This window comes from Mauremys reevesii, linkage group 8, assembly GCF_016161935.1.
Source record: "Mauremys reevesii isolate NIE-2019 linkage group 8, ASM1616193v1, whole genome shotgun sequence".
In the NCBI taxonomy this organism is placed as follows: Eukaryota; Metazoa; Chordata; order Testudines; family Geoemydidae; genus Mauremys; species Mauremys reevesii.
The window spans coordinates 76,824,592-76,847,072 of NC_052630.1; the positions used below are offsets into that span (position 1 = coordinate 76,824,592).

At 46.5% G+C, this 22,481-nt stretch overlaps 1 protein-coding gene across 19 annotated transcripts in view; it reads left to right on the forward strand.

Moving 5' to 3' along the window:
- The window catches only part of HFM1 (helicase for meiosis 1), a 105,073-nt gene that overhangs the window by 39,988 nt on the left and 42,604 nt on the right, over nucleotides 1–22,481 (forward strand). For all 19 annotated transcript variants that reach the window (XR_005583993.1, XM_039486101.1, XM_039486100.1 and 16 more), the window contains 4 exons: nucleotides 909–1,054; nucleotides 10,137–10,231; nucleotides 12,562–12,695; nucleotides 19,766–19,813. Coding sequence is in view for 18 of the 19 variants with exons in the window: in XM_039486101.1 (XP_039342035.1) it covers nucleotides 909–1,054; nucleotides 10,137–10,231; nucleotides 12,562–12,695; nucleotides 19,766–19,813 (423 nt within the window). In the remaining variant the exon portion in view is untranslated. The remainder of the gene's footprint in view (nucleotides 1–908; nucleotides 1,055–10,136; nucleotides 10,232–12,561; nucleotides 12,696–19,765; nucleotides 19,814–22,481) is intronic.

Here is a 22,481-nt window from a genome sequence, read left to right on the forward strand (position 1 = left end):
GGCTTCCTGTTGCTGGCTTAAGTAGGGCCAGTGGGCCAAATAGCCACTTGGGGACTCCACAAATCAGACCGTAGGGGCAGAATCTCACCAATGCGGGTGGGCTTCATGGTTCTCAAGTAGGCTATTGCCAGAATACAGTACTACCATGTGGAGTGCTGGAGCCTGGTTGCTCCTGTGCAGAGGTGGATTAAGCTTTTGTGGGGCCTGGGGCACTGGGCCAGAGCAAGTGGTGGCTCCTTCTCACCCCTTCTGCCTGCAGTCATCCCTCCCATGCACTTCTTCTGGGGAAATGGAGTTGCGGTGTGGGGGCTTGCCGTGCTCTGCCTGCCTGACATTCCTGCTGGGGAGCGGGGTTGGGGCGTGGGGGCTTCCGCTGCTTCCTGGCAGGAGCACCGGGCGAGCGGAACGTGGCAAGTCCCTGCACCCCAACCCCATTCCCCAGCAGGAGCATGGGGACCCCCATTTTTTCCAGGACCCCCTACAGGCCCAGTGGCTAATCTGCCACTGCTCTTATGAACCTTGTGGGCCTGGAGTTTGAGACTGGTGGGTCATGAAAAATACATTATTATGAGAATTATTTTAGTACTATAGATGTGCATGTCACTTTACAGGCAAATTAAAAGACCCAAAAACTATCCTTAAGTATACCAGTCACTACAAAATAGGATGAAGTCATGGCTATATTCAAACAGTTCCTGAACTGTTTGTATTGAATGATTAGCAATTACTTCAATGTGAGTTTTGGTGCACAAGGAATGAAAGATTGGACCCTGATTTACCTGTAAATGTTAACAAATATTTTTTAGCACCTCACAGGATTGGAACATATATTTCCTGCTTTATTTAAAATCTTGCTAGTATACCGAATACTGTTTATTATTAAATTAATATGCTTTAATCTGATTCAGTTACTACTAGTACCTTAGCTATGGGAGTAAATTTACCCGCACATCTGGTAGTTATAAAATCTACAATGCACTACGTTGGAGGAATGTTTCAAGAATACAGTGAAACAGATATTCTGCAAATGATTGGGAGAGCAGGGAGGCCTCAAGTAAGTTAACTGTGTATTTTAAATTAATGCTTTCTAGATCTGTCGTAGTAAAAGCTACAGGATACACTTGACAAATAAGTAAAAAATACCCGTAACTTAAGGGATAGCATTTGCTTTTTAAAGATTTATTTGTAAGTGAATTATTGAGTTAAAATAATACTGAACGAAGAGAACTGTGTGACACTGTAGACAGATCAATGGAGATCTCCATTGATCTGTGTGCAACTGTAGTCCAAAAAAGCAAGATGTTAGATTGCATAAGGAATGGAAAGTTGAATATAATACCTTTTATATAAATCGTGCAGCTTCATCTGGAATAGTGTGTGCAGTACTGAGAAGGACATCACAGAGCTCTTGCATACTATTTAAATAGAACTAAAAGTTTTTGAAAATTATTTAGATTATTTGTGTTTTATGCTAAAAATCACACGGATCGTATTGTGTCTCCCTAAACCACTGGTTTTCAACTCGTGGTCTGCAGACCCACAATTTCAAAAGGGGTCCACACCTTCATTAGAAACTTTTAAGAGGTTCGCAAATTTAAAAAGATTGAAATCCGCTGCCATAAACTGTTTCCAAATGGATTAAATAAAGTATTGTTGAATGTTACATATTAGCAGAAATTTCTGTACCTGTGATGGTATGATCTCATTCTGCCAGAGCTGTGGCAGCCTCTTTTGCTTGCCTTAAGCAAGTCCCTGTTACTGAAATTTCTAGGGCTGCAGCGTGGAGTTCTTCATCAAGTGCTTGCTCATGTCCATTCCATTAGGCAGGTGTGTGCTTGCCCCGAGCACTGCCACTGGAAAATTTTCCCTCAGTGGTATTCGTCAGGTCAGCTCTGCTTCCCCCTGGAGTCACATGCTCCTAGCACCAGTATAAAGGGTCCTCTCAGTTCCTTCTTACTGCCTTTGATGGTCACTGGAACTACCTTATCCTTGCAATCCCTCAGTGGACTTTTTCAACCCTATATTGTATATAGTTATCTCTTGTTGTTAGTAGTTAAGTTTCTGTTATTAGATAGATTAACGGAGTTAGTCTCTTCCTGGTGCCGGGGCATGCCTTGGTCTCCAGGTTTTAAGTCTTGTGCCTCGTGCCACAAGCCTATGCCTGTGAGTGACACCCATTCCAGTTGCCTTAAGTGCCTAAGGGAAGCTCACATATAAGAACGTTGTAAGATCTGTAAAGACTTCAGGCCCTGCACCAAAAGGGATATAGACTCCAGACTGAGATTTATCCTAATGGAGGCAGCACTAAGGCCTCCATCACCACTGGGCCACTCAGACTTGGCACCAAGCACTTCAGTCTCAATAAGGAATGCTCCAGCTACTTTTTGAGATCCTCAGCGCTGCCCTTCATCACTGGCACTGAGAAAAGATGCTCCTTCTACCTCTCGAGAGCCTTGGCACCATCAACCATCTCCGGTGCCAAAGAAAAATGCCCCAGTGAGAGAACCTCGGCACCATGCTCCTTCGCTGGTACAGAGGAAGAAATAGAAGAAGACTGATAGTTGTCTATCCCTATCCCCAAGGTCGGCAGGGCATGGAGACACTAATAGAGTGAGACCTGCATTGGGACACTCCACAGCTTCAGCAACCTGTGCAGTGCCGTTTACTCCAGCACCGGAGTGGGTACTGTTGAGTCCTGTACCAATGAACTCACCACTGCAGGAGAGCCACTGCAGATACTTTGTTGGCAGTACTATCGATGCCAGACACGTTTGCTGCAGTGAGAGACCTACTCTCATGCCAGTACTAGTGTCTCCAGCTATGTAAGAGCTGACAGCAGCAGCACTGATGGGAAAGACCTCAGCAGCACTGAGGCCCCAGGTGTCTTCAAAAGAGAAACAGTCCATGATGGCCCATTTCCATCTCATCGCTCTCAACACTGATCGCTGGCACTGATCAGCACCGCTCCTTCCTTGTCTCCAGGAGGGGAGTCTTCGGAGACAGAGTCAAAGGCCAAGTCATATGCCTCTAGCAGGAACTGGCTTTGTCACTTCAATTAGCACTATCTTGCCCATGGACCCAAGCCAAGGCATCCCATCCATAGTGTGGCCCCCGGGGCAGTGGCAGATGCAGTTCAATGGCTATTCTGGAACCCCTGAGCTTTCTGGACAATGCAGAGGACTCGTTGCAGAAGGTCATACTCCCTGGTGTCTGAGTCCAGAGCACTTCCACTGCTCCACTCAGAGCAGGACCCAGGCTTCAGTACTGAGACCAGTGCTGGATGACAAGGGCCAGCACCTTAAGACCTGTCTGGTGCTGAGTGTGAAGAACAGTGCCCCCTACCAGTACAGGCTTCCTCCTCTTCTCCTGATGAGACTGGTGGGAGCAGGTGTAGCACCCTCCCAGGATGACTACAAGGCTCATCAGGAGCTCCTTAAGAGAGGGGCTCAAAACCTGGGGATCCAAGTAGAAGAGATCAGGGAGTGCTCCCATGCCCTAGTGGACATTCTAACAGTCACAGCCCATCAAGAGTGGCATTGCTCTTAACAAGGCCATTATGGACCCCATCAAGGCATTATGACAGGCCCCAGTGTCTCTTCAGCCAACAGCAAGGAAATCTCAAAACAAATACTTTATCCCAGCTAAGAGTTGTGAGTTTCTTTTACACATATCCACCACTGGTATTTTTGGTTGTGTCAACAGCCAGTGAGTGGGAAAAACAGGGGCTACAGGGGCCAACCCCCAAGGCCAAGGATGCCAAAAAATGAGACCTTTTTGGCAGAGAGAACTATTCAACAGGGGGCCTCCAGCTCAGGATCATGACTCAACAGGCATTCCTGGGCAGGTACGATTTTAATTTCTGGGATTCCATGCTGAAATTTAAGGAGTTATTACCCCAGGAGTCCAGTCAAGAATTTGCAGCTCCTGTGAAGAAAGGCAAATCGGTGCAAAGGCATCCTTGCAAGCAGCCTTGGATAATGCAGACCCTGCAGTCCAATCTGTGGCCACAGCGGTGGCAATGCACAGAAGCTCATGGTTTCAATCCTTAGGCATGCTGCATGAGGTCCAACAGACCTTGCAGGACCTTCCTTTTGTGGACACATCACTCTTCTCTGAGCAGACAGACTGTCATAGGTTTATTCCCCACTTTGAACTTTAGCGTTCACAAGATGGGGACCTGCATGGACTCTTCTAAACTAAAATCCTAGTTTAGATCTGGTTCTTGCTGCCACCAGTCAAGTTTTAAGTGTCTGACACACTCCCTGTTCCCCCAAAACTTTCCCTGGGGAACACAGATTCAAATTCCTTGAGTCTCAGCACCAAGGGAAATAAAGCATTCCCCTCTCCCCTCTCCAAGTCCTTAGGAGAGATACCTGGATTCAAATTCCTTGAATCAAACAAAGAGGGATTCACTTTTCCCCCTCCCTTTCCCCTGAAAATCCAAACAAGGAAGAAATCAATCAAGTTCTAAAAAGAAAAGATTTTATTAAAAGAAAGAAAGAAAGTACATTATCTCTGTAATACCAGGATGGAAAAAATTACAGGGTCTAAGTTATAAAAAACTGGAGAGACTTCCCCTCCCTCCTCCTCAGAATAATCAAAGTAACAGCAACAGAAATAAAGATATTTCTCCAGCAAACACACAATTGCAAATGTAGAAATCAAATTATAAGACTAGTCCACCTTTCTAATACTCACTAGACTGAATAGAAGAAAATACTTCAGGAAACTTGGAGAACTTGAAGAATATGTCTGGCCTCTCTTAGATCCAAAAAGAGAACGACAATCCAAACAAAGGACACAGACAAAGCCTTCCCTCCACAGAGATTTGAAATTATCTTGTCCCTTGATTGGTCCTCTGGTCAGGTGTTCATCAGGTTACTGAGCTTGTTAACCCTTTACAGGTAAAAGAGACTTTAACCCTTAACTATCTGTTTATGACACAGACTCCAAGCTGCACAGCCTAAAGGACTCAAAGGCCACTCTGAAGTCTCTAGGACTTTATACACTGGCACCCACAAGGAAACATTATAAGCCTCAACTGGCTGCTCGATTCTTCCCACCGCCTGCCCGGCAAGACTACTAAAGGGAAAGGAGCAGGAGCTTTAGAGAAGACCTCTGCCCCTGTCCTCATCCATGTCTACGCCTTGCCCTTCCACCTACTCTGGTAGGTCCAAGCAGGCCTTTTGATGGGACCCTTGAGGACGACATACCAGGATAGAATTTGGATCCAGCCTCTCCTGTTTTTGTGGACTGTTTATCCCATTTCAATCAGGTGTGGGCCCGCATTACAACAGACGATTGTGTGCTAAGCATAATAGCAGTGGGATATACTCTTTAGTTCAGTTGTTCCCGCCCTCCCCATCCCTTTTCAGGGACCTTTCTCGTGAGCTACTTCTAGCCCAAGAGGTGCAGTCGCTCCTATGGGTGGGAGCCATGGAAGAGGTTCCACCAGAGTTAAAGGGCTGACAATTCTACTCCTGATATTTCCTTATCCCGAAAGCCAACAGTCTCAGACCAATTCTGGACCTGCAAAAGCTCAGCAGATACATGAAGAAGCCAAAGTTCTGCATGGTCTCCTTGGCTTCCATTATCCTTTCCCTGGATCCTGGGGACTTGATTTAAAGGACGCCTGCTTGCTTGCTTCCATATCTCGATCTTTCAGGAACACTGAAGGTTCCGAAGGTTCATTGTGAACCACATGCACTAACAATTTGTGATTTTCCCATATGGCCTGCCAGCAACCCCTCGAAGTACATGGCAGTCATTGCAGCCTTCCTGAGGAGACAAGGGGCTCAGGTCTACCATTACCTTGGTGACTGGCTGGTCAGAGGTCAGACCAATGGCCAGGTGGAGTCTGACACAAAGTTAATCCAGTTAACATTCAGGACTTGGGTCTGCTGAGAAATGTTCAGAAGTCTACCCGCTCCCTGGTTCAGAGGATAGAGTTTATTGGGGCAATCCTCAACTCTGTCCAAGCCAGAACTTTCCTCCCAGAAGCACGGTTCCAAGCAATAGTGATGCTTATAGAGAACCTCAGAGATCACTCCATCACTACAGCGAGGAACTTCTTGAAGCTCCTGGGCCACATGGCCTCATGCACGTATGTAGTGCAGCATGTGAGATTTCAACTAAGACCTCTCCAGGCATGGCTGGCATCCGTATACTCATCAAACCGACACTCTTTGGACACAGTTATCACAGTTCCCTGTTGGTGATCACCTCTCTCAATTGGTGGTTTGACCTGCTGACCCCAACCATCTGTGTCTCTCATTACAGATGCTTCAGTGATAGGCTGGGGTGCTCTTCTGGGTTCCCTCAGAACTCAGAGCCTTTGGTCTCCGGAAGAGCTCTCGCTACACACATCAATGTCTGGGGGCTCAGAGCAGTTCGCTTGTCATGCCAGGCATTCCAGACCCATTTGGCGGGCAAGAACGTGTCAGTTCTCACAGACAACATGATGGTGATGTTTTAGATCAATAGGCAGGGAGGAGCATGCTCCTCTCACCTGTGCCAGGAAACACTTCACTTGTGGGAATTCTGCATAACCCACTCGATCCACTTCCCGGCCTCCTATCTGCTGAGATCACAGAACGAGCTAGCGGATCAACTCAGGAGATCTTTCTCCATTCGTCCAGATGTTGTGAACACCATTTTCCAGAGGTGGGGAACTCCTCAGATAGATCTGTTCATGACAAAGCACAACAAGAAGTGTCTTCAATTCTGTTGCCTCCTGGGTAAAAGACCCAGATGTCTCACAGACACCTTCCTCATCCCCTACACGGGGTATCTCTACTATGCATTTCCTCCCATTCCTCTAATACACAAAGTCTTGCTTAGGATCAGAAAGGACAGAGCGTGGGTCATCTTGATAGCCCTGCTTGGCCCCACCAGCGTTGGTTCACCACATTCTTAGACCTCTCTGTGGAGATGCCAGTTCTTCTACCTCTGTATCCAAACCTGATCTCCTAAGACTAGGGCAACCTGCGTCACCTTAACCTCGAGTCCCTTCATCTGACAGCCTGGAAGTTCCATGGCTGAACCCCTCAGAGCTAGTATGCTCAGGGCAGGTTTGCAAGGTACTTCTAGGGAGCAGAAAGCCATCCACCAGAGCTACTTACCTGGCAAAGAAGAAAAGGTTCTCGATCTGGTCTACGCAGAAGAGTGTCTTGTGTATGCTATCAACAATAGCATTTATTCTGAACTACTTACTACACCTAAAACAAAGTCTAAGTAGGTCATCTGTCCATAATCTCAGTTTTTCACCCATGGATGAATGGCTGTTCTGTGTTTTCAAACACCATCTGTAATTGGTTCCTTAAGGGCCTTGAGAGATTGTACCCCCAGGTATGGCAACCAATCCCTCCCAGGAATCTCAAACTGGAATTGTCAAAACTGACAGGACCTCCATTTGAGCCACTGGCAGTATACTGTCTGCTCTACCTGTCCTGGAAGGTGATCTTCCTGGTGGACATTATTTGTGCCAGAAGTGGCTTAGAGATCTGAGCCCTTACTTCAGAACCACCATAACATGGTATTCTTCAAGGACAAGGTCCAATTGCGTCCTCATCCAGCTTTCATTCCAAAGGTGGTTTCCGTAGTAACCAGGATATCTTCCTACTGGTCTTCTATCCAAAACCACATTCCGACAGAGGTTCCACCCACTAGACACAAGATGTGCACTGGCTTTCTACATAGAAAGGACTTAGCCATTTTGGAAAACTACTCAACTATTTGTGGCTTTTGCAGACAGGATGAAAGGCCCAGAGAATTTCATTGTGGATCACGTCCTACATCAGCACATGCTATGACCTGGCAAAGGTCCCTGCCCCAGCTGCCCTGACAGCACATTCCACAAGGGCCCAAGCATCTTTGGCAGCATTTGTAGCACAAGTTCCTATCCAGAACGTTTGTAGAGCTGCAATATGGTTGTCAGTTCACACTTTCACTTTTCACTACCTCATCACCCAACAGGCTAGAGATGATGCTGGATTTGGCAGAGTGGTGTTGCAATCAGCAGGTCAATAAACTCTGAATCTTCCATTTGCAACTGTTAGAGAGTCACCTACATTGAAATGGACATGAGCAAGCACTCAAAGAAGAAAAATAGTTATTAATCTTTCCATAACTGTTCTTTGAGATGTGTTGCTCATGTCTATTCCAAGACCTTCCTTCCTACCCCTCTGTTGGAGTTGGCCAGAAAGAAGGAACTGAGGGGGTTGTGGGTTGGCAGGACCTTTGTGCGACTCCAGGGGGCTCCAGAGCTGACCTTACGGATACCTCTGAGGGAAAACTTTCCAGTGGCTATGCTCAGAGTAAGCACACGCCTACTCTTATATAGCCTCATCCTCAGAATATTGAGAAATGCGGAGAGGAGTAGTAGGAAGGGTTGCGCGAGCATTCTGACACTGCTTGGAGAAGGTTCTACTATTAGGCACCACTAGGAGGTGCAATATTCCTAAGTGTGAATAAGCGGAGCCATCTCAAAGAACTCCAGTTACAAGTAACCTTCATTTCTTTGAGAATTTGGGCATTAGTATATTCCACAATCCAACTTCGTTCCCCTGTGCTAAGGAGGAGTCCTGTACAGCTGGAATTCTGTGGTGATCAAGGAACTAAGTGATGGTTGGCCCGTTCTGCCTTGTATGCTGTTGGTAAGGGGCATGAGAACACTTTGGGCATGTGTGCCTCCCAGTGGACACTGCTGGACAAAAGACTTCGGTTTCAAGCTCCTGGAGCACACACAAATGATAATTGGAATATATATATGGACAAACATCTTTAAGAATTCCGATTACTGTACATATAAGTAATACGTATCTTTGGCCATTAAAAAAAAGATACATGATTTTGCTGCTAGAGGTGCTGATTCAGAAAGATACTTAAGCATATGCCTAACTTTAAGCATGTGCTTAAATTCTTATACTGAATCAGGAAGAGTTATTTGATTCAGGGCTGTTTTCATATGTACCACATACACCAATCCAAATAAAAAAACTTAGAAAATTCCCATACAAAATTTAACAATATACATTTAGCTCTATATTTCCAATTCTGAACAAAGCAGGAGGGAAAGTGAAGGTTGGGTGCTGAGTACATGAGGTAACTTCATAGTGAGTAATGAAGTCAGTAGGTAACTTGGTGTATCTCTTAACGGTTCATTTCCAGGCTTTTTAACATTTGGCAATAATTAATGAGTGTCAAGAATTGGTTTTCTGAGCTTGTGTTTAATAATCATTCATTTAAGAGCTGCTTCCCACTTGAGGGAGGAATTGACAATCTCGCTAATCATAAGACTAATGTCCAGCACTGCAGAGTGCATTGAACGACTACAAAGTGAATTCTCTCCAGTCCTTCTCATTCAGAAGGATTGTGGTGGTGACATGCAGCTTGGGTGAGGTGGGATGTGGAAATCACTTGACTGAGGTTAATGGATTTTTCCAAATGCGTATTTGTCCACTGGATAAGTGGGATTCTCTTTTGTGTATGCACAGTATTGTTTAACAACTGTGCAAAATTTCATTGATCCTAATACTGTCTATAGCAGGGGTCAGCAACCTCTGGCATGCGGCTTGCCAGAGTAAGCACCCTGGCGGGCCGGGCCAATTTGTTTACCTGCCGCATCAGCAGGTTTGGCCGATTACGGCTCCCAGTGGCCGTGGTTCGCCGTCCCAGGGCAATGGGGGCTGCGGGAAGCGGCGCAGGTGAGGAATGTGTTGGCTGCAGCTTCCCGCTGCCCCCATTGGCCTGGAATGGCAAACCGCAGCCAGTCGGAGTTGCGATCGGCCGAACCTACCGACACGGTAGGTAAACAAACTGGCCCGGCCCGCCAGGGTGCTTACCCCTGGTGAGCCGCGTGCCAGAGGTTGCCGACCCCTGGTCTATAATATATGCGTGTTACAGCAAATAGGCTAGTAGTACCAGCCCAAGTGCAAACAATTATTTTTTTTAAAGTTCAGGTACTGTTCAACGTGCAAATGGATTTGCCAGGATTTGTCTTTCAGTTGTTGATGCCTTGGCATTCCTCAACAGGTTAAACATAACATTTAAAAAATACATTTTGAATTGTTACCAAAGATATGAAATGCATATTTTAGGTGTCTCCTGCTAAATCTTAAAGTACTTTTTTTTTCCAGTTTGACACTACAGCTACAGCAGTTATCTTGACTAGGTTAAGTACAAGAGAGAAATATGTACAGCTGTTAAATGGTGCAGATACAATAGAAAGCAGGTAACTAAGTAATTTTTCCACAAGCATACTGATGGATAGAGCCAACAGAATGTATTTTCTTGTACTTTTGGCTTATCATCCCATGGATTATAAAAGACAGGTTTATGGGGAAATCATACAGAGGTACACCAGAGGTGGAAACTTCATTTTATCTGTTCAGTGACTGAGAGAATACTAATCAACAAGAAAAGCAAATAATATTTAGATAGTGCAAAAAAGTCATCACAGAAGCTTTCTTGTAATATTTTTTTTAAGAATCAGTTTTTAATTGAGAAAAATAAATTATGTAATTTGGGCATCTATCCTGTAAATTTAAAACATCATCGATATCTACCAAACACCCCAGTCCTGAGCCCATTCCCTTTCCAGTAGTCCAAGAAAAAAAGATGAACTCTGCAGTGTTCCCATATGTGGTGGGGTATACCTACCCCACACTGGGATGGAGGGGATTAACTCCAGGCTCTGGGCTGAGGAAGCTGCACCCTGTCATCCCTGCTCGGCATGCTCCAACTGGAATCACAGTATAAGAGGGAGCAGTTCCATTCAGTCTGGGCCGACTGAGGAGAGCAGATGTGTACAGCAGGCTTCTGCCAGGAAGCTGCTGGAGCCCCAGGCTACAGAGGCTGACTACGCTGAAGCCACTGCAGACACCCAGTTGACCGCCGAGGATGACAGAGAAGAGTTTGCTGATGTTGGGAGGCTACCAATGCTGGAAGTGAGGGTAGGAAGCGAATGGCTGAAGAGAGAGACCGAGCCTGAACACAGGAGAATTGGTTCCTCAGGGCCCTGGGTCCTGAGGTCCAGTGGAGTAGGTTGCATCTGAGTCCTCTTATCCTTCACCATACCCACCATTCAATGAGGTCACCGCCCGAAGGAGCGAGTTGTACTGCCTTGAATCCAAGGGCAACTGGTTAGACTCTGGCCTCTGGGTCACGCTGCCTTGAACCAAATGGCAGCTGTCCTAAATCCCGGGACAGCCCGACTAACTCTGGCCATTGGACCATACCGCCCTGAGAAGAAGGGCAGCTATTTAGACTTTGGCCACTGGACCTTGCTGTCCTGAACCTCGGGACCGTGTGACTGACTCTGGCAATTGGACCATATTACACTGAGAAGGACAGCTATTTAGACTTTGGCCACGAGGCCTTACTATCCCGAACCCTGGGGTAGCCCTACTGACCGGGGCCATGCTGCCCTGGGAAAAGGGCTGCTATTTAGACTTCAGCCACTAGGCCTTATGGTCCTGAAGCCCAGGCTTGCCCTGGTGACTTGGGCCACAGGGCCATACCACCCTACGGAGCTGATGGGTTATACCAGCAACACCATAACACTGACATAAATACTGCTGCCTATTGTCTCAATGGATGTGTGAGATGCTTCACAGTTAGTTCAGTTTTGTCAATAGCTTAATGTTAGAGGTGAGTTCTTCTCACCAGTTCTTTTGGTACATAAATTCTGTTGATTTCAAGTGATTAGTCTTGTTCCTAATACCTATGATGTTCCCGTCCTGGTTTTGTGTGGGGGTAAGGAGGTTCTTAAGTTATCCCTGTTTTGGAATGTAGATGCCTGTAGATACGTAGATCCCTGCTAAAGTACAAGTCATGTTCCTTGAAAACAGCAGCATGACACTGAATGAGTTTCTGGGTTTGGAGATTGAGCTCCATGTATTTTTCATCAGCTGGAATACTACCCATACCTGATACCTACAGAAGAGAATTAGGTCTATAGTTCTGTCTTAAACATATCAAAGGAAATTGGTTGTAGATACGTGGTGATAGTATTCAAAAAACCAAGAATAGAACATAGAAAGCTCCCAGGCCATATCTTTGAAGTTTGACACAAGAGAGATTCAGGAAACGCTAGCCTATAATGCTCAATTGATGGAAGGCCTACAGGGAGTGAGAGACATTTAAAAATAAGAACATTCAGACTTACAGTGGAATTTAAATGCTAAAATTGAAAAACTTATAAGCTAAATCTAGTTAAGACTTAAACTCTGATATTTCCCAAAATACCAAGAATATAATTCAACATGTAAATATAGATAGTTTTGTTTCCTGGATGCCAGTGATTTCCAACAGCGAACACCAAAGGTCTCTGTTTCTTTTGCTAACTGGAGCCCATTCCATAACAAACCACTTGAATTCTTGATCATGTAAATATTTTTTACCTTTTTATACTGAGTACAATAAAAAGCAGAAGCAGTAAGTGGACTATTTATGGTAAAATATAATTTATTATTGTTTGTAAAAAAATGTTGATGTTTTATACTGTTGATTAATGTTTACTTAATTATATTTCTAACTGATTTACCTTTTGTTCCTTACCAGTTTACACAAACATCTTGTTGAGCATTTAAATGCAGAAATAGTGTTGCTCACCATCACGGATGTGAAAATAGCTTTGGAATGGATACGATCAACTTTCCTATACATCAGAGTTTTGAAAAATCCAGTTCATTATGGTTTGTTGCTTTTAAATTGACTAGACTATTATACTGGATTATATATCATGTCTAAGATAAAGTAGGTTACAGTAAACTACCTGCATTTTTGGCAAGTAATTTTCTGTTAGTGAGAAATGATAAAAAAGATTAGTGTTACTTGTTTTCTCTCGTCTTTTATCGACTGTCATTTCAATAGGGATTGAAGACAATAAAGTTGTTAAAGGTGACCTGGAACATGTTTAGGAAAAAGCATTTCAACCGTGTTAACATAATTAGCAGGCATTTCAACATATTTTAAACTTGTACTACTTTTTCATTAACAGGTCTGCAAAATTTCAGCCTATGATTACCAACTTCCCACTGTGTTGAGGCATCACAGCACACACAAAGCTGGTGGCATATTACCATTACTTTTCAGCTCTGAGTATTGAGTGTGCCTCCAAGGAAAAGGTAAATCAACTTTTATTTAATATTGAGTGGTTTTTCTTTTTAATATCCGTATTTTATAGAAGATAAAATGAGGATATTAAAATTCAGAAAACTGCTTCGTATTGAATAAAAACAGATCTATCTTTTCCCCCCAAAGGCAGATTTTCTGCTTCAGCACTGATCGTACAGGCTGCTGAACCAACCAGCATAAGGCATTCTGTGGTGCTCAGCAAAATGGGATGTCTATGATTGTGATTGTGGCACAGTTGCTTTGTGGCACTGAAATAGAAAATAAATAATTGGTAAATTTAAATCTTTTTGGTTGACATGTTCTCAAGTGATAAGTGTTTGTTTGGACATTCAGCAGCTGTTAGTAAGCTACTCCTGACTCCTATCTATCTATCTATCTATCTATCTATCTATCTATACACACACACAACACACACAGCGGCTCTCTTTTTTGGCCGCCCAAGCAAGTCATGCGCGGAGGCGCCCGGGCAGCGGGAGCAGCGGACCTGCCGCGAGCATGACTGCAGAGGGTCCGCTGGTCGCGCGGCTCGGCTGGACCTCCCGCAGCTGCGGACGGTTCGCAGGTCCGGCAGCTCTGCTTGAGCTGCCGCAGGCGTGCCCGCGGGAGGTCCAGCCGAGACGCGGGACCAGCGAACCGTCCGCAGTCATGCCTGCGGGAGGTCCACTGGAGCCGCGGGACGAGCACCCCCTCCGCAGTCATGCCTGCGGCAGGTCCGGTCCTCCCGGGGCTCCGGTGGACCTCCCGCAGGCATGACTGCCGCCCCCCTCCTCCCCGGGAAAGGGCGCCCACGCGTGCGTGCCGCGCTGGGGTCTGGAGCCGACCCTGTGTGTGTGTGTGTGTGTGTGTGTGTATATATATATATATATATATATATATATATTATATATATATATATATATATATATATATATATATATATATATATATATATATATATATAAAAAATAAGCTACTCCTGACTCCTTTATGTCTGTTTACGCTTTAGGATATTGTTAATGCCATTGTACTATTATGTGAAAAGCTATATAAAAATAATACGAAGATTACAATGCCCTGCAAAACCAAGGCCATTATTAGTTAAGACTATTACAATAGATGCCTGTCTCATTGGCACTGTCATAATCCAAATAAATTATGTTCACCCAGATTTCAGTCTTTCGTTTCCTAGTTTGGTAGGAAATGGAAACATCACATAAGAAATGCTCTTAACGTGTGGGGAGGAGGGAGATGAGGAAAGCTGCATATTGTTGGAGGAAATTCTAGCTAGGAAATTTTTTGCTAGAAAGCTGTGTCGATGACTTTGAGGAACCCTGGCTCTTGTTTATGGCCGATGACTTCAGACTTTTTCGAGACTTATTCTGCAGGATTGCAGACCCCCTGCAGATTCCGTTGGAGGAAATCAAGGATTAGCATCATAAGCTGCTTGATATCCTCCACACATCCTCTTCCTTCAAGATTGTACTACTGATCAATGAAGCTCTTCTAGGCTCCACAAAAGGGCTCTGGCAGACCCCAGCGTCCATCCCTCCGACTTGCAAACCTGCCAACAAAAAGTACTACCATCCAGCGAAAGATGCTGAATTTCTATTCTTGCACCCTACCCCAAATTCTCTGGTGGTCAATTTGGTGCAAGAGATTGGCCGTCAATACTAACCCCATGCTAGTCATCCAGACAGGAAATTACTAACTTATTTGGATGCAAGGCATATTCTTCAGCCATGCTCCAGTTTTGAATATCTACGAGGCTCTGATGGCTAACTACTTAAACTACTCCAAATTGACAGATTTCTGTCACGACTTCCCAGAGGCCAAGAGAGAGCAATTCCAGTCCCTAATATTGGAAGGACACCTTCTAGCCTGTACAGCACTACAAGCCACTGCTGCCTGATCCATTGCAACTGCTGCGGTCATGAGACATGCATCATGGCTCCACCTCTCAGATTTTCCTAAAGCGGTACAAACCATTGTGGAAGACTTAACTTTTGAGGGCCAAAAACTATTCTTGGAGCCCACAGACAATTCCCTACACTCCTGTAAAGACTCCCTAGCTACCCTCCAAACTCTCGGGATTTACACGCCTGTGCCGAAGAGACGTCCAGGAAAGTACCACCTCCCCCCTTACTCTTGATCACCGCAATATACTCCTCAACGGTACTATGACACCCAGGGCTGAAAACAAAGGCCTCCCTCCAAGTGTAAACAACCTACTGCTCAGGGGGCTACCTCTCACACACCCCCCGAAGCAACAATTTTGAAAGGCCTCAAGGCCCCAAGAAATGTCCCCCCTTCCAGTCATTCCCACAATCTTTCAGGTTGCACCAGTCTGGTGACCAACAAGCTCTGTTTCTCCCATCATGGAGACTAATCACCTCAGACAGGTGGGTTCTAGAGATAATTAAGGAAGGATACTCCATCCCCTTCATATCTGTCCCACCCTGCCACCACCCACTCCCTGTCTCTCTTCAGGGACCCCCTCACAGACCCATTCTAGGGGGAGAAATAAATCATCTTCAGCAACTGGAAGCCATAGAACTGGTCCCTTTCCAACACAGGGGGCAGGGTTTCTACTCCCATTATTTCCTCATCCAGAAGAAATCTGGTGGCTGGCGACACATCCTGGACCTTCACAATCTAAACAAGTTTGTCAAACTGCAACACTTCAAGATGGCTACCTCTCCACTATTATCCCAGCACTGGAACAGGAGGACAGGTTCTCTGCCCTTGACCTCCAAGACACATACTTTTATATCACTGTACCCTTTGCCCACGGACGATTTTTCCAATTCATCATGGGCAATAACCACTACCAGTACAAGCTACTGCCTTTCAGACTATCAACAGCCCCTTTGGTGTTCTCCAAGGTCCTGGCAGTAGTCGCAGCCTACCTAAGGAAACAAAGCATCATCATCTTTCCATACTCGAACAACTGTCTCCTCAAGACTCCAGCTGAGACCGACATTCTCCAAGCAGTCTATAACAATGAACTTGTTTACAAAGCTAGGTCTCCTCATGAACCTAGAAAAGTCCACTTTAATGCCAGTACAACACCTGGAATTCATCAACGCATAATTGGACACCATACAAGCCAGAGCCTTCCTACCGCCTTACAGATTCTTGGTCATACTAGATCTGATATCCAGTGTGTGGGGTCTGCCCCCAGATCTCTGCCAGAACGTGCCTCCAACTTCTAGGCCACATGGCAGCGGCCACTTTCATGATCAGGCACGCAAGACTACACATGCGATGTCTTCAGGCATGGCTCCATACAGTATATCACCCAACAAACACAGCCTCCACAAACTCTTATCCATGCCAGTAAGAGTCAAGGACTCACTACTTTGGTGGACGCAGCCCTACAATGTCTGTGTTGGAGTTTGTTTCCTCCAACCACCACCGACCATGATTCTAACAACCGATGCCTCCCTAATCAGTTGTGTCCCCCAATCACACAGTGCAGGGAAGATGGTCATTAACCAAATCCACTCTACACATCAACCTCTTAGAACTACAAGTGATCTGCGATGCCTGAGAACATTTCCTCCCTCTCCTTGAACATCAGAGTCATGACAAATAATCTCACCTGTATGTTTTACATCAACAAGCAAGGCAGAGCATGTTCCCACTCTTTATACTCAGCGGCACTCAAATTGTGGAACTGGTGTATCCAGCACATCTCCACCATTTCAGCAGCATACCTCCCTGGATACCAGAACACCACTGCGGACACACTGAGCCAGAGATTCTTCCAGGATCATGAGTGGCAACTGGATATGCGAACCCTTCAGCCCATCTACAATTGATGGGGATGTCCTATCAGATCTTTTTGCTACACCGCAAAACACTCATTGCTCTCAATTCTGTTCCAGAGCAGGACTGGGACACGGATCGCTGAGAGATGCATTCTTTTATCGCATAGAGTACACCACTCCTCTGTGCCTTCTCTCCATTTCCCCTCCTATTCCAGATACTTCACCATATACAGGAGGACCGAGCTCACATTCTTATAGCTCCAACATGGCAACGACAGGTTTATTATATTTATTTCCTTCATATGATAGAATGCCAACCGATCTCTCTCTGACCAACACCACAGCTCCTTTCACAGGATGTATCCTCCATCCCAATCCACAGATGCTCCCCTTCAAAGCCTGGCTCCTCCATGGTTTGAGGATTCAGAAATAACCTGTTTGGATGCAGTGAGATACTTTTGAGTAGCAGGCGTGACACAACTAGATGCACTTACATTCACAAATGGACTAAATTTCAATGCCAATGCACCTCCAACCAAGTTGACACAGCACGTGCTGCGCTAGCATTTATCCTGGACTACATGTTACACCTTAAGCAATCAGGATTATCCACTAGTTCCATTCGAATACACCATGATCAGCTTCAAAAATGGAACACTACATACTTTATGAGGACCACATCCTGAAAGAAATCTTTCCCAAACCCCACTTCTGGCCTTCAAACACCCATCCAACCTTATCAAGCTCATCATCAGAAGCAAGCTCCCCACAGTCCACCTGAAAACAGCGCCAGACCTTGCCAGAAAAACAGATGCAAAACCTGCAAACGCATCTCCACAGCTATGATGATCAATATTCCCCCAATACACCTTTCAAGATCAATTGGTCCTACACATGAGGGATAGCTCAGTGGTATGAGCATTGGCATGCTAAACCCAGGGTTGTGAGTTGAATCATTGAGGGCAGGGCCGGCTTTAGGAAGTGCCGGGCCCAATTCGACAGGGCCCGGGCAGGGATGACTCACCCGGCGGCGCTCCGTGTCTTCCGTGGCACTGAAGGACCCGTCGCCGAAGACCCGGTAGGGAACCGCCCCGTGAGTACATTTCCCCCCCCGTCATCTGACCCCCACCCCGACTGCCTCCCTCAGAAACCGCAACCCATCAGCCCCCCCCGCTCCTTGTCCCCTGACCACTCCTTCCCAAGACCCCCCACCCTAACTGCCCCCTAGGACCTCACCCCCTACCCAATTCATCCTGCTCTCTGTCCCTTGACTGCCCCGACCCCATCCACCACCACCCCGACAGACCCCAGAACTCCCATGCCAACCCAACCATCCCCTTCCCCATCCCCTGACCGCCCCCGCAGAACCTCTCCCTGATCCAACCCCCTCGCCCCACACACACCCTCTCCCTGTACCAGGAACTCCCTACCCCTGCCTTATCCAACCCACCCCCGGCCCCGGTCTCTTACCATGCCACTTACCCCTGCCGGAGCCATGCCAGGGCTGGGACTGGGGCCAGAGCCGGAGCCGCTGCACCGCCTGGCCGGGGCTAGGGCTGGGGCTGCTATACCGCCTGGCCGGAGCTGCCGCGCCGCCCGGCCGGGGCTGGAGCTGGGGCCGTGGCGCTCGGCCAGAGCGAGCCGCTTAGCCGGGGCCGGACTGGGCCGCGCCGCGACTCCCTGGAGCCCTCCTCGCGTCCCCCCGCCCCAGCTTACCTTGCGAAGCCGCCACTTGTTTCTGAACCCTCCCAGGCTTCCCGCGCAAACGTCTGATTCGTGGGAAGCAGGACAGAGGGAGGGGAAGAGGGGTGGGGTGTTCAGGGGAGGGCCAGGGACGGGGCAGACAGCTGCCAGAGCTTGGGAACCGGCTCCAGCTCACCACTGGGCGCGGGGCCCTCTTAGGCACGGCGCCCAATTCAGGGGAATCAGCGGAATCGGCCTAAAGCCGGCCCTGCTTGAGGGGGCCACTTAGGGATCTAGGGCAAAAAATCAAGTACTTGGTCCTGCTATTGAAGGCAGCGGGCTGGCCTCAATGACCTTTCGGGGTCCCTTCCAGCTCTCTGAGATAGGCATATCTCCATATATTTTATTTTATTTTTATTTATCACAATATGTGGTGTACCTGATCCAGTGTATCAGATGCCCCAACAACAACTATCTGAGTGAAACCAGCCAATCACTATGCTCTCAAATGAACTCTCAAACAAAAATTATAAAAGACAGAAACACCCTATCACATGTGAGCAAACACTTAAGTGATCACTCTATATCTGACCCCTCAGGCCTCATCATTACAGGAAACCTGCACAACACCTTCAAAAGATGAGCCTGAAAACTTTAATTCATAAGTATTCATATAATTATGGCTCATTACAATTTTTAACGCACTCTGCTGCCTCCTAACCCTCCTTTGTCCTAAAACTGGTGAGGTTTTCAGTGCCATCTTCATTTGAAGCGGTCCCCTGCAACATTATTCTGAACAATCTGTCCAACCTTGTATGTAGCTGTGACACTCTGGTCACCATTTCCTGACCTAAATAAGGAAGATCTCTGTGAAGCTCCCCTCTATCAGCAGAAGTCGATCCAATAAAACATATCTCATCCACCTTCTCTCTCATATATGGGACCAACACAGTTACAAAAACACTGCAAACTTAAAATGGATACTATTTCATATATATGCAGAAGTTGGTCCAATAAAAGATATTACCTCACCCACTTCGTGCCTCCATTTTAAGTGTCAATTAGTATGAAAGGTACAACCATTGTACTGAAATTGATATTTTTTACAGTCACTAAATTGTTTTGGTAGACAGTCATGTTGAAAATTAAATGCATGATTGTATTAATTTAAAAGGCCATTTTTTCTTTTCCTGCAGGTTTTTCGCCTGGACTAGACACAGTTGGAATTGAAGCAAAATTACAAGGTCAGTGCCTTTTCACCTTTCTGAGTACAACATGTCATTTTGGGCCAAATTCTTCCACCATATCTGAGTAGCTCCATTCATTTCTGTGGAACTACTGATGGAGCAAGATACTATTCAGTGTGATTAAGGTTGGCTGAATCTAGCCTTCTGTGAATTGTTAAAGCAACACTATTACTTTCAAGTATCAGAGGGGTAGCCATGTTAGTCTGAATCTCTGTAAAAAGCGACAGAGTCCTGTGGCACCTTGTAGACTAACAGATGTCTGTTAGTCTATAAGGTGCAACAGGACTTTTTGTCGCTTTTTACTATTACTTTAATTTAACTTACATGCTATTCCATATTGTAAATACTGGACTTTCCAAATAGGATTATTTTACAAAAAAAAAGATTTCATAAATACTCCTCTTCCCAAGTTTTTGCCCACATGCACAGGTATACTACTTCTTGTATATCCTACTTATAAATCAAACTTTGCATACAGTAAGATTCATTTAATTTTTAAAGCTTTTCATTTTCCTTCCTTTCCCTCCATTGATTTGTCATTTGATTTAATTTCTTTTCACATTCCTTCAAAATTTGCTCTGCAGAAATTTAATATCAGATTTCCTCTTTCCGCAAAACATAGGCCTGGTCCACACTAGGACTTTAATTCAAATTTAGCAGCGTTAATTCGACTTAACCCGTCCACACCAGGAAGCTAATTAGTTCGACCTAGAGGGCTCTTTAGTTCGAATTCTGTACTCCTCCCCGATGAGGGGAATAGCGCTAAATTCGACATGGCTATGTCGAATTAGGCTAGGTGTGGATGCAAATCAACCTTAGTAGCTCCGGGAGCTATCCCACAGTGCACCACTCTGTTGACACTCTGGACAGCAGTCCGAGCTTGGATGCTGTGACCAGCCACACAGGAAAAGCCCCAGGGAAATTTGAATTCCTTTTCCTCTCTGGCCAGTTTGAATCTCATTTCCTGTGTGGACGTCGTGACGAGCTCAGCAGCACTGGCAACGATGCAGAGCTCTCCAGCAGAGGAGTCCAGGGAATCTCAGACTAGAAAGAGGGCCCCAGCATGGACTGACCAGGAAGTCTTGGATCTCATTGCTGTGTGGGGCGAAGAGTCTGTGCTTTCGGAGCTGCGCTCCAACAAACGGAATGCAAAGACCTACGAGAAGGTCTCCGAAGCCATGGCACTCAGAGGATACAGCCGGGATGCAATGCAGTGCCGCGTGAAAGTCAAGGAGCTGAGACAAGGCTACCAAAAAATCAGAGCGGCAAACGGACGCTCCGGAGCCCAGCCCCAGACATGCCGGTTCTACGAGGCACTGCATGCCATTCTCGGTGGGTCTGCCACCACTGCCCCACCAGTGTGCGTAGACTCCGACGATGGGATAGTGTCGATGGCCAGTTCCTCGGCGATGTTCGCAGACGGGGAAGATGAGGAAGGAGATGAGGACGGGGGGGCAGTCGACAGAGCTTACAACGCTGATTTTCCAGACAGCCAAGATCTCTTCATCACCCTCACTGAGATCCCCTACCAACCCTCCCCAGCCGTTACCCCGGACCCTGAATTAGGGGAAGGATCAGTCTGTAAGTGCTTTAAACATGTTAACATTTATTTTTAATGGAGCAGGAATAGTTACTAGTTGAAAAGAAGGTCAATATATATGGGGATAGAACAGAAATCCTCTTGGGAGATTTCCGAGAAGCTCTCCTGCAGGTAATCGAAAAGCTTCCGCATGAGGTTCCTGGGGAGAGCTGCCTTATTGGGTGCTCCGTGGTAGCACACTTTTCCTCGCCAGGCTATCATCAGGTACTCCGGGAGCATTGCCTCCACGAGCATGGCAGCATAGGCCCCTGGTTTGTGCTGGCTTTCACGCAGCATGCGCTCTCTATCTGCCTCAGTGACCCTCCTCAGGGTGATCTCGCTCGGAGACTCCTGCATTTAATTACAGTAATTTGTGTACTATTAGTATTGGGAGTGCTTCACTGTTCCTTTGCATAACAATGAGCATCACTTTACAGCCACGTGGTGGAGGCTGCAGAGTGGCAGCATACAGGGATCTTTCCCAGGGAACAGACGCGAGGGGGTGCAACAGGGGCAGAGTTTATGCTTTCAGGATTGCCTGTAGCAAGAGGACAGTGGTATACATTCACTTTTAAGCAGCCAAAAGCTTTTGGCTTACCATGCCTGGCTGCTCCACGGATTCTGCTGTCCTGCCCCGCTTGTCTGATCTGCAGTGCAATCCCTCAGGCAATGAAAGCGAATTCCGAACATTCAAACTTTCCCTGAGTGCTGTGCATGGTCTTGTTCACAGAGACTGACTAGACTATGTTTCTTCTTTGCAAAACTGTATCTTTATAAAGAAGTCAGTCCCTTTTTCCCATCACACAGCTGCAACTGTATCCCGACCTGCTCCAGCATGCCCCTCACAGAGGCTGGCGCAGATTAGGCGGCGCAAGAAAAAGACACGGGACGAGATGTTCGCTGAACTTATGGGCTGCTCCCGAGCCGAGGCGGCCCAGCAGAGCCAGTGGAGGGAGAACCTCTCTCAGCAGCAGCGCTCACACAGCGAACGGGAGGACAGATGGCGTCTGGAGGACCAGCAGGCGACTCAAACGCTGCTTGGACTAATGAGGGAGCAAACGGACACGCTCAGGCGCCTTGTGGATG